This window comes from Pseudophryne corroboree, chromosome 1 (genome assembly GCF_028390025.1).
Source record: "Pseudophryne corroboree isolate aPseCor3 chromosome 1, aPseCor3.hap2, whole genome shotgun sequence".
In the NCBI taxonomy this organism is placed as follows: Eukaryota; Metazoa; Chordata; class Amphibia; order Anura; family Myobatrachidae; genus Pseudophryne; species Pseudophryne corroboree.
This window is the reverse complement of record NC_086444.1, coordinates 565698861-565712047: the sequence shown is the minus strand read 5'-3', so window position 1 is coordinate 565712047 and position 13187 is coordinate 565698861. Positions and strand designations below refer to the sequence as shown.

General features: G+C 48.1%; 1 protein-coding gene across 1 annotated transcript in view; it reads right to left on the bottom strand.

The window, feature by feature from the left end:
* HAUS6 (HAUS augmin like complex subunit 6) overlaps positions 1-13187 on the bottom strand; it is a 199397-nt gene that overhangs the window by 84297 nt on the left and 101913 nt on the right. Inside the window, exon 12 of the mRNA XM_063914178.1 lies at positions 9216-9309. Coding sequence (XP_063770248.1) covers positions 9216-9309 — 94 coding nt within the window. The remainder of the gene's footprint in view (positions 1-9215; positions 9310-13187) is intronic.

Here is a 13187-nt window from a genome sequence, read left to right as displayed (position 1 = left end):
TGGTTCAGATGAAATGCTGACACCACCTTAGGGAGAAAATGCGGACGAGTCCGCAGTTCTGCCCTGTCCGAATGGAAAATCAGATATGGGCTTTTGTAAGATAAAGCTGCCAATTCTGATACTCTCCTGGCAGAAGCCAGGGCTAGAAGCATGGTCACTTTCCAAGTGAGATATTTCAAATCCACCTTTTTTAGTGGTTCAAACCAATGAGATTTTAGAAAGTCCAAAACCACATTGAGATCCCACGGTGCCACTGGAGGCACCACAGGAGGCTGTATATGCAGCACTCCCTTAACAAAGGTCTGGACTTCAGGGACTGAAGCCAATTCTTTTTGAAAGAAAATCGACAGGGCCGAAATTTGAACCTTAATAGATCCCAATTTGAGACCCATAGACAATCCTGATTGCAGGAAATGTAGGAATCGACCCAGTTGAAATTCCTCCGTCGGAGCACTCCGATCTTCGCACCACGCAACATATTTTCGCCAAATTCGGTGATAATGTTGCACGGTTACTTCCTTCCTTGCTTTAATCAAAGTAGGAATGACTTCTTCCGGCATGCCTTTTTCCTTTAGGATCCGGCGTTCAACCGCCATGCCGTCAAACGCAGCCGCGGTAAGTCTTGAAACAGACAGGGACCCTGCTGAAGCAAGTCCCTCCTTAGAGGTAGAGGCCACGGATCTTCCGTGATCATCTCTTGAAGTTCCGGGTACCAAGTCCTTCTTGGCCAATCCGAAACCACTAGTATCGTCCTTACGCCTCTTTGCCGTATAATTCTCAATACTTTTGGTATGAGAGGCAGAGGAGGAAACACATACACCGACTGGTACACCCAAGGCGTTACCAGCGCGTCCACAGCTATTGCCTGCGGATCTCTTGACCTGGCGCAATACCTGTCCAGTTTTTTGTTGAGGCGAGACGCCATCATGTCCACCATTGGTCTTTCCCAACGGGTTACCAGCAAGTGGAAGACTTCAGGATGAAGTCCCCACTCTCCCGGGTGAAGATCGTGTCTGCTGAGGAAGTCTGCTTCCCAGTTGTCCACTCCCGGGATGAACACTGCTGACAGTGCTATCACATGATTCTCTGCCCAGCGAAGAATCCTTGCAGCTTCTGCCATTGCACTCCTGCTTCTTGTGCCGCCCTGTCTGTTCACATGGGCGACTGCCGTGATGTTGTCCGACTGGATCAACACCGGTTTTCCCTGAAGCAGAGGTTCTGCCTGGCTTAGAGCATTGTATATTGCTCTTAGTTCCAGAATGTTTATGTGAAGAGACGTTTCCAGGCTCGTCCATACTCCCTGGAAGTTTCTTCCTTGTGTGACTGCTCCCCAGCCTCTCAGGCTGGCGTCCGTGGTCACCAGGATCCAATCCTGTATGCCGAATCTGCGGCCCTCCAATAGATGAGGACTCTGCAACCACCACAGAAGAGACACCCTTGTCCTTGGAGACAGGGTTATCCGTAGGTGCATCTGAAGATGCGACCCTGACCATTTGTCCAACAGATCCCTTTGGAAAATTCTTGCGTGGAATCTGCCGAATGGAATTGCTTCGTAAGAAGCCACCATTTTTCCCAGGACTCTTGTGCATTGATGTACAGACACCTTTCCTGGTTTTAGGAGGTTCCTGACAAGCTCGGATAACTCCTTGGCTTTTTCCTCCGGGAGAAAAACCTTTTTCTGAACCGTGTCCAGAATCATCCCTAGGAACAGCAGACGAGTTGTCGGCATTAACTGGGATTTTGGAATATTCAGAATCCACCCGTGCTGTTTTAGCACTTCTTGAGACAGTGCTAATCCCATCTCTAGCTGTTCTCTGGACCTTGCCCTTATTAGGAGATCGTCCAAGTATGGGATAATTAATATGCCTTTTCTTCGAAGAAGAATCATCATCTCGGCCATTACCTTTGTAAAGACCCGAGGTGCCGTGGACAATCCGAACGGCAGCGTCTGAAACTGATAGTGACAGTTTTGTACAACGAACCTGAGGTACCCCTGGTGTGAGGGGTAAATTGGAACGTGGAGATACGCATCCTTGATGTCCAAGGATACCATAAAGTCCCCCTCTTCCAGGTTCGCTATCACTGCTCTGAGTGACTCCATCTTGAACTTGAACTTCTTTATGTACAGGTTCAAGGACTTCAGATTTAGAATAGGCCTTACCGAGCCATCCGGCTTCGGTACCACAAAAAGAGTGGAATAATACCCCTTCCCTTGTTGTAGAAGAGGTACCTTGACTATCACCTGCTGAGAGTACAGCTTGTGAATGGCTTCCAAAACCGTCTCCCTTTCGGAGGGGGACGTTGGTAAAGCAGACTTCAGGAAACGGCGAGGTGGATCTGTCTCTAATTCCAACCTGTACCCTTGAGATATTATCTGCAGGATCCAGGGATCTACCTGCGAGTGAGCCCACTGCGCGCTGTAATTTTTGAGACGACCGCCCACCGTCCCCGAGTCCGCTTGAGAAGCCCCAGCGTCATGCTGAGGCTTTTGTAGAAGCCGGGGAGGGCTTCTGTTCCTGGGAAGGTGCTGCCTGTTGCTGTCTCTTCCCTCGACCTCTGCCTCGTGGCAGATATGAATAGCCCTTTGCTCTCTTATTTTTAAAGGAACGAAAGGGCTGCGGTTGAAAAGTCGGTGCCTTTTTCTGTTGGGGAGTGACTTGAGGTAGAAAGGTGGATTTCCCGGCTGTAGCCGTGGCCACCAAATCTGATAGACCGACTCCAAATAACTCCTCCCCTTTATACGGCAAAACTTCCATATGCCGTTTTGAATCCGCATCGCCTGTCCACTGTCGCGTCCATAAAGCTCTTCTGGCCGAAATGGACATAGCACTTACCCGTGATGCCAGTGTGCAGATATCCCTCTGTGCATCACGCATATAAAGAAATGCATCCTTTATTTGTTCTAACGACAGTAAAATATTGTCCCTGTCCAGGGTATCAATATTTTCAATCAGGGACTCTGACCAAACTACCCCAGCACTGCACATCCAGGCAGTCGCTACAGCTGGTCGTAGTATAACACCTGCATGTGTGTATATACTTTTTTGGATATTTTCCATCCTCCTATCTGATGGATCTTTAAGTGCGGCCGTCTCAGGAGAGGGTAACGCCACTTGTTTAGATAAGCGTGTTAGCGCCTTGTCCACCCTAGGAGGTGTTTCCCAGCGCTCCCTAACCTCTGGCGGGAAAGGGTATAATGCCAATAATTTCTTTGAAATTATCAGCTTTTTATCAGGGGCAACCCACGCTTCATTACACACGTCATTTAATTCTTCTGATTCAGGAAAAACTATAGGTAGTTTTTTCACACCCCACATAATACCCTGTTTAGTGGTACCTGTAGTATCAGCTAAATGTAACGCCTCCTTCATTGCCAAAATCATATAACGTGTGGCCCTACTGGAAAATACGGTTGATTCGTCACCGTCACCACTGGAGTCAGTGCCTGTGTCTGGGTCTGTGTCGACCGACTGAGGCAAAGGGCGTTTCACAGCCCCTGACGGTGTTTGAGTCGCCTGGACAGGCACTAATTGATTGTCCGGCCGCCTCATGTCGTCAAACGACTGCTTTAGCGTGTTGACACTATCCCGTAGTTCCATAAATAAAGGCATCCATTCTGGTGTCGACTCCCTAGGGGGTGACATCCTCATATTTGGCAATTGCTCCGCCTCCACACCAATATCGTCCTCATACATGTCGACACACACGTACCGACACACAGCAGACACACAGGGAATGCTCCTAACGAAGACAGGACCCACTAGCCCTTTGGGGAGACAGAGGGAGAGTTTGCCAGCACACACCAAAAGCGCTATATATATATCAGGGATAGCCTTATAATAAGTGCTCCCTTATAGCTGCTTTGTTATATCAAAATATCGCCATAAATTTGCCCCCCCCTCTCTGTTTTACCCTGTTTCTGTAGTGCAGTGCAGGGGAGAGACTTGGGAGCCGTCCTGACCAGCGGAGCTGTGAGAGGAAATGGCGCCGTGTGCTGAGGAGATAGGCCCCGCCCCTTTTCTGGCGGGCTCGTCTCCCGCTATTTAGAGAAATCAGGCAGGGGTTAAATATCTCCATATAGCCTCTGGGGGCTATATGTGAGGTATTTTTAGCCTTTATATAGGTTACATTTGCCTCCCAGGGCGCCCCCCCCCAGCGCCCTGCACCCTCAGTGACCGCGTGTGAAGTGTGCCGAGAGGAAAATGGCGCACAGCTGCAGTGCTGTGCGCTACCTTTAGAAGACTGCAGGAGTCTTCAGCCGCCGATTCTGGACCTCTTCTGACTTCAGCATCTGCAAGGGGGCCGGCGGCGCGGCTCCGGTGACCATCCAGGCTGTACCTGTGATCGTCCCTCTGGAGCTTGATGTCCAGTAGCCAAGAAGCCAATCCATCCTGCACGCAGGTGAGTTGACTCCTTCTCCCCTCAGTCCCTCGCTGCAGTGATCCTGTTGCCAGCAGGAATCACTGTAAAATAAAAAACCTAGCTAAACTTTTTCTAAGCAGCTCTTTAGGAGAGCCACCTAGATTGCACCCTTCTCGGCCGGGCACAAAAATCTAACTGGAGTCTGGAGGAGGGTCATAGGGGGAGGAGCCAGTGCACACCACCTGATCTGGAAAAGCTTTACTTTTTGTGCCCTGTCTCCTGCGGAGCCGCTATTCCCCATGGTCCTTTCAGGAACCCCAGCATCCACTAGGACGATAGAGAAATACAAGTGATTGGGTCTTTTCTCTATCAGGGGTATATAATACATGTTAAACACATTAAATATATTTCAAAACACCCTAATAGAGAGTCAGTGCAATCAGAGGAGCAGACACATTTTTTACCTCTTATCACGTCTATATCTTTGAGCACATAGTTGGATTCTTTATTCAATTTTTAACCCTATCTTTCGCACACGGTCCGAAATATCGGTCTTTTAATATAATATAATAATAAAAGTTAAATTTTATCTTAATTCAGTGCACCTAGCAGTACAACCCCATTCTCTTTTTGTTTAATAGGTGTTATACATGGTTGTCTTAGGTAGCACCCCCGATACGAGATTATAGGATCTTTCCAGAGATTATAATCGGGGTTTTGTTCAGATATCCTATATGGCATTTGGAGAGTGCAGATTTCTTTTTGTTTCTTGTTGTCGTGACCCAACAACCTACCTGCGCCGGGCGATGTAATACCCCCGCCGCCGAGTAAATAGTCTTCAAGGTGGATTCCAACTTCCTATCAGACGCCTCCTTAAGCTAAGTCGCTCCTGGAACCGGTAGGCCCCTCTTTTTGGACAGATGAGACACCGAAGGATCCACAATCGGAGAGGTCTCATAACGTTTCCTGCTATCTGCTGGAAAAGGATAGGAAGACAGTTTTCTTGATATCTGAAATTTTGCGTCTGGATGTTTCCAGGCTGCCGTTATGAGCGCATCCAGCTCCTCCGAAACTGGAAAGGTCACCAGCAAGCATTGGTTGGTGCCAAACCTTGAAGGGCGTAAGGCGTCCTGCTCCGTCTCCTCCACCTGTAATACTGAGCGAATAGCTGTAATAAGAGCTTCTGTACCCTGAGCTACTGGTTCAGAGTCCCCGTACACCTGATCGTCATCCGTATCCTGTATATCTACATCCTCCTGTACATCTAACCCCGCCTCATCTAATTGAGGCATATCATCGTCAAAGTCCTGCAACACAGAGGCTAGCAATCTCTTTTTAGAAGCCTGTTGAGGGGGACTAAAGGACGGGGTCTGGGAAGGGATTACAGCCCTAGAGAGCCCTTCTACCGACTTTGCCAATGAGACAGCCCATGCAGGTTCTGGCTCCGGTACAAGCTGTCGGAACCGGGCTGCCTCGCTATCTTCCCGAGAGGCCTTCAGTTCCCCAGTCAGCAGAGACATAACCTCTGTGAGTTGTGTCGTCCATGCAGGGGTGCTCTGGGGTTCTGAGGAGGGCTGAGCAGATGGCTCTGACTCCTCACATAAAACATGACCACTGCCCCCGTTTTTGTGTTCCCTTGGAGCCTTTACTGGCCATGGCAGCACCTAACACCTGTGACCCTCCCCCACAGGAAAACAGCAATAGACAGAAGGGGAGGGAGGGGGGAGAGTAGGGAAAAATACAGCCACAGCAGCCCGATCTATCCTGCACGATACTGTGCAGTGACAGGCTGTAAAGAAGATATAGGTTCCCCCCAGTGCCCCCCCATCCCCACTGTAACTGTCTCACTGTGATCCGTGTCGCTCCTCAGTCCCGCGCTGCAGCAGAGGAAATGGCCGCCAGCGCGCACCGATTACGGCAGCGCAGAGCGGGACTAAGTTCCGCCCCCCTCCGCAAAGGTGCCAAATTTGAACTTGCTTTGCGCCTTTTGCAGGATCCCCGTAGCGGCTCTGTGAGCCACGCTGAGCGGGGATCCGAGCGGGGAGGGGGGCGGGCGGGAGACAAGCCGGAGCTGAACTCAGGTCTCTGTTTGAATTGCTGTTGTTATAAATAAATAAATAAAATATTTAAAGAAAATAGAGACAGAGCTACTCCCAAGCCCCCCTGCCACCCTTTAATTAAAAGCCGCCAGTAGAGAGCGGGGGGGGGGGGGGGGGGGGGGAGCGGGGGGCAGAGAAGCACTCAGCATTTAATAACGTACTCACCGCTATGGTGTGTGGTGGAGTGGCCCCGACACGCGCCGCACGCAGCGGTGTCCGGCCACGTATACTTACCGCTGCCGTGCTGCCGGAATCTTCAGCCGACGGAGCAGCCCCGACACGCGCCGCACGCAGCGGTGTCCGGCCGGCTCCAGAGCTTAGCGTCTCCTTCAGCTGGGTCCCATCCCGAGCCGCACGCAGCTGCGATGGGACCACGCCGGCAGCCTCCCGCGGTGCAGACTGGCAGTGGCAGAGCTGCCAGTCTGTGGACGTAAGTAAGAGAAGAAAAAATAAAAATAAAATATTCTTCAGAGAAGACCCAAGTGACCCAGCTCCCTTGGGCACAAATTAAAGACTAGTTTGGAGGGGGGGGGGGGGGGGACATAGTAGGGGAGGAGCTAGCCACAGTGTTGGAATTTTAAAGTGCCAGCTCCCAATTACTGCCTACTATTTCCCCATTGTAACTGCGCTCCAGTGGCCCCTACTGGATGAAGGAGAAAACCTGCACTTTCGTAAATATACCTCTAGGTGTTCGATATATCCACGATTGAGCACAGTTCCTCAGCCACTGCTCAAGCACGGTAATCCTTAACCTTCGCACAACTGATCTAACAGGCACAGCTCACAACTTTCCCGCCCCTTCTCTTCCTAGTCGACAGCGTCCCTCACTGTGTTGTGTAGCTGTCCCTTATCTAATGATGTTTGATAGTATATAGGTCAGTTTTGTCTCAAACTTCCACAGTGAATGTAGTAAACAAAGTAATCTACCAGGCACTGTGTTGATGAAAAAACGTAGAAGTTTCAAAACTGTCAGAATAAACTGACTAAAATGCCACTGTGTCATAAAACTATTTAATTTGTTTAAAATCCCTTAGAAATGTGGTTTCTGGATGATCTTCGAAAATTAAGACATTTTTATGTTACAAACGCATTATCTTCAGGTTGTGCCTATTTGGCTCAATGCGCCTGACCAAAAGGTTAACCGGGGTTAGATTGCCTTGGGTGTGGATCATTAGGTCTACAGCAGGCATGTCCAAACTGCGGCCCTCCAGCTGTTGTGAAACTACATATCCCAGCATGACCTAACACAGTTTTGCTGTCAGAGAATGCTAAAGCTGTGTCAGGGCATGCTGGGATGTGTAGTTTCTCAACAGCTGGAGAGCCACAGTTTGGACATGCCTGGTCTACAGGGTCAAAATGTCAGACAAAAAAAGTCACAATATTAGTTTGCGTGTGTCGTTTTCAACTTCTTCGCTTGCCACGATTCAGTTACTATTCCTAATGGTACATTAAAAAGTGAAGGTTCTCTTTATATCTGCTAACCATTTCATTTAACACTTTTTTTTTTTTTTTTAAATAAAACAGTGTATGTCCATTGCATATTTAATTTACATAAAGAACCATTACCTTATCTGTTCTTACTCATCATGCCCCTAATGTCCCCGTACTATACTCCTTATTCCACTGTATTTCCCGCTTACAACTCCCCATCCTCAGCCTCAAACTCCCCAACTATCACTCATAATGCAATAAAGTGCACTCTTTTAGTCGTCTTTTTTAAATCTGTTAACTTGTTTAGGCTGATTCCACAACCCCCCCTTTCTCTATAGCAGGGCTGGCCAAACCAGTCCTCCAGATCTACCAACAGTTCACATTTTCCAGACCACCTAGCTAGTGCACAGGTGTAGTCGTTACTAATTAAGATGTGCTGCATTTATTCCTAACTGACAATTCTACAGTTCTCCAGGAGGCCTGGAAAACATGAACTGTTGTTAGATCTCGAGGACCGGTTTGGCCAGCCCTGCTCTATAGCATGTGGACTGTCTCTATGTAACTATGCATCCACTAGTGAAACAGCTTTCTGCTTTCATGGATAGCGCAGTAGGCTTTTCCACCCCTCTAAATATATTTACTAAGTGAAGTGGGCATGTGCAGTGCCCTTCAACATTCAAGTGCCTCAGCTGCCATTAAACTGGACAAATGTCAGTGGTGAGCAATATTTGGATATGTGGGGAATGTGGTCAAGGGTGCTGGCACAGATAATACAGGGTGGGCTAAAGTCAATGAGAGATTTATTCAGCATTCATGGCTTTGGGGTTTTTCAGTGAGGGATGAGCTCATCATCATCCAACACACTGTGCATGTCATGGTGACACAATGTGTAGGATTATATAGTAGATGTAAAAAGATCTAATTGGTACCCACAACTTAAAGAGTGCTAATAGTGCTTCATGAATAGATAGTGTGCCCCAGCAACGAGAGGCAGCACAAGCTGGCTCTCCACTTCAGTTCATGCTGGTTTTGGAAGCGGAGTGCTGCATGTTACCATTAACACGTTTAAAATTAACACTATTTTTACACTGCTCTTAAAATTCAACTTCAAAAATAGATCAGGAAAGAAACATACTGACGCATACCAACATTGCCATAACTGCTACCTGTACAACACTACAAGCAGATATTAACACTGAATTAGTTACATGTTAAGACACCGCAAGCAGCAGTGGAAAAGCCTGAAAAGTTGCTGAAGGCTAACCAGACCACCAGCACCACACTGAAAAACTTAGATCTTAAAACAATTTGTAAATTGCCTACCTTCTAGAGGGTGTGAATAATGCATCATCCATGAAACTCATAAAGGAGTCATTGTAATCTTTGTCCTTAATATCAGGATTTTTGTTTGAAGAGTCTATTGATTACAATAATATGAACAGTTAGGAAATGAAAAAAAAAAAAATTTATAAATAATAATAATAATAATAATAATAATAATAATAATAATAATAAAGAATTTACTTACCGATAATTCTATTTCTCGTAGTCCGTAGTGGATGCTGGGGACTCCGTCAGGACCAGGGGGAATAGCGGCTCCGCAGGAGACAGGGCACAAAAGCAAGCTTTTAGGATCACATGGTGTGTACTGGCTCCTCCCCCTATGACCCTCCTCCAAGCCTCAGTTAGGTACTGTGCCCGGACGAGCGTACACAATAAGGAAGGATCTTGAATCCCGGGTAAGACTCATACCAGCCACACCAATCACACCGTACAACTTGTGATCTGAACCCAGTTAACAGTATGATAACAAAGAAGTAGCCTCTTAAAAAAGATGGCTCACAACAATAATAACCCGATTTTTGTAACAATAACTATGTACAAGTAATGCAGACAATCCGCACTTGGGATGGGCGCCCAGCATCCACTACGGACTACGAGAAATAGAATTATCGGTAAGTAAATTCTTATTTTCTCTAACGTCCTAGTGGATGCTGGGGACTCCGTCAGGACCATGGGGATTATACCAAAGCTCCCAAACGGGCGGGAGAGTGCGGATGACTCTGCAGCACCGAATGAGAGAATTCCAAGTCCTCTTTAGCCAGAGTATCAAATTTGTAAAATTTTACAAACGTGTTCTCCCCTGACCACGTAGCTGCTCGGCAAAGTTGTAATGCCGAGACCCCTCGGGCAGCCGCCCAAGATGAGCCCACCTTCCTTGTGGAGTGGGCTTTTACAGTTTTAGGCTGTGGCAGGCCTGCCACAGAATGTGCAAGTTGAATTGTGCTACAGATCCAACGAGCAATCGTCTGCTTAGACGCAGGAGCACCCATCTTGTTGGGTGCATACAAGATAAACAACGAGTCAGATTTTCTGACTCCAGCTGTCCTTGAAATATATATTTTCAATGCTCTGACAACGTCCAGTAACTTGGAGTCCTCCAAGTCGCTAGTAGCCGCAGGCACCACAATAGGCTGGTTCAAGTGAAAAGCCGAAACCACCTTAGGGAGAAAATGAGGACGTGTCCGCAGTTCTGCCCTGTCCGAATGGAAAATCAGATATGGGCTTTTGTACGATAAAGCCGCCAACTCTGAAACTCTCCTGGCTGAAGCCAGGGCCAATAGCATGGTTACTTTCCATGTAAGATACTTCAAATCTACCGATTTGAGAGGCTCAAACCAATGAGATTTGAGAAATTCCAAAACTACGTTTAGATCCCACGGTGCCACTGGAGGCACAATTGGGGGTTGTATATGTAGTACACCCTTAACAAAAGTTTGTACTTCAGGCACTGAAGCCAATTCTTTCTGGAAGAAGATTGATAAGGCCGAAATTTGAACTTTAATAGACCCCAATTTGAGGCCCATAGACAATCCTGCCTGCAGGAAATGTAGGAATCGACCCAATTGAAATTCTTCCGTTGGGGCCTTCTTGGCCTCACACCACGCAACATATTTTCTCCAAATGCGGTGATAATGTTGTGCGGTCACTTCCTTCCTAGCTTTAATCAAGGTAGGAATAACTTCCTCTGGAATGCCCTTTTCTTTTAGAATCCGGCGTTCAACCGCCATGCCGTCAAACGCAGTCGCGGTAAGTCTTGGAACATACAAGGTCCCTGCTGAAGCAGATCCCTTCTTAGAGGTAGAGGCCACGGATCTTCCGTGAGCATCTCTTGAAGTTCCGGATACCAAGTTCTTCTTGGCCAATCCGGAGCCACTAGTATTGTTCTTACTCCCCTTTTCCGTATAATTCTCAGTACCTTTGGTATGAGAGGCAGAGGAGGAAACACATACACTGACTGGTACACCCACGGTGTTACCAGAGCGTCCACAGCTATTGCCTGAGGGTCTCTTGACCTGGCGCAATATCTGTCCAGTTTTTTGTTGAGGCGAGACGCCATCATGTCCACCTTTGGTTTTTCCCAATGGTTCACAATCATGTGGAAAACTTCCGGATGAAGTCCCCACTCTCCCGGGTGAAGGTCATGTCTGCTGAGGAAGTCTGCTTCCCAGTTGTCCACTCCCGGGATGAACACTGCTGACAGTGCTATGACATGATTTTCCGCCCAGCGAAGAATCCTTGCAGCTTCTGTCATTGCTCTTCTGCTTCTCGTGCCGCCTTGTCTGTTTACGTGGGCGACTGCCGTGATGTTGTCCGACTGGATCAACACCGGCTGACCCTGAAGCAGCGGTTTCGCCAAGCTTAGAGCATTGTAGATCGCTCTTAGCTCTAGTATATTTATGTGAAGAGACGTCTCCAGGTTTGACCATACACCCTGGAAGTTTCTTCCCTGTGTGACTGCTCCCCAGCCCCGTAGGCTGGCATCCGTAGTCACCAGGACCCAGTCCTGTATGCCGAACCTGCGGCCCTCTAACAGATGGGCACTCTGCAACCACCACAGGAGAGACAACCTTGTCCTTGGTGACAGTGTTATCCGCTGATGCATGTGCAGATGCGATCCGGACCATTTGTCCAGCAGATCCCACTGAAATATTCGTGCATGGAATCTGCCGAATGGAATTGCTTCGTAAGAAGCCACCATCTTTCCCAGGACTCTTGTGCATTGATGTACTGACACATTTCCTGGTTTTAGGAGGTTCCTGACAAGTTCGGATAACTCCCTTGCTTTCTCCTCCGGGAGAAACACCTTTTTCTGAACCGTGTCCAGAATCATTCCCAGGAACAGCAGACGTGTTGTCGGGGACAATTGAGATTTTGGAAGATTCAGAATCCACCCGTGTTGTTGAAGCACTACTTGGGTTAGTGCTACACCGACTTCCAGCTGTTCTCTGGACTTTGCCCTTATCAGGAGATCGTCCAAGTAAGGGATAATTAATACGCCTTTTCTTCGTAGAAGAACCATCATTTCGGTCATTACCTTGGTAAAGACCCGAGGTGCCGTGGACAAACCAAACGGCAGCGTTTGAAACTGATAATGACAGTCTTGTATCACGAACCTGAGATACCCTTGGTGTGAGGGGTAAATTGGGACATGCAGATAAGCATCTTTTATGTCCAGGGACACCATGAAGTCCCCTTCTTCCAGATTCGCTATCACTGCTCTTAGTGACTCCATCTTGAACTTGAATTTCTGTATGTACAGGTTCAAGGATTTCAGATTTAGAATAGGTCTTACCGAACCGTCCGGCTTCGGTACCACAAATAGTGTGGAATAATACCCCTTTCCCTGTTGTAGGAGGGGTACCTTGACTATCACCTGCTGAGAATACAGCTTGTGAATGGCTTCCAATACCGTCGCCCTTTCTGAGGGAGACGTTGGTAAAGCAGACTTTAGGAAACGGCGAGGGGGAGATCTTTCGAATTCCAACATGTAACCCTGAGATACTATCTGCAGGATCCACGGGTCCACCTGTGAGCGAGCCCACTGATTGCTGAAAATCTTTAGTCGACCCCCCACCGCTCCTGAGTCCGCTTGTAAAGCCCCAGCGTCATGCTGATGGCTTTGTAGAACCCGGGGCGGGCTTCTGGTCCTGGGCAGGGGCTGCTTGCTGCCCTCTCTTACCCTTTCCTCTGCCTCGTGGCAGATAAGACTGTCCTTTTGCCCGCTTGTTTTTATAGGAGCGAAAGGACTGCGGCTGAAAAGACGGTGTCTTTTTCTGTTGGGAGGGGGTCTGAGGTAAAAAAGTGGATTTGCCGGCAGTTGCCGTGGCCACCAGATCCGATAGACCAACCCCAAAAAATTCCTCTCCTTTATATGGCAATACTTCCATATGCCTTTTGGAATCCGCATCACCTGACCACTGTCGCGTCCATAAACTTCTTCTGGCAGATATG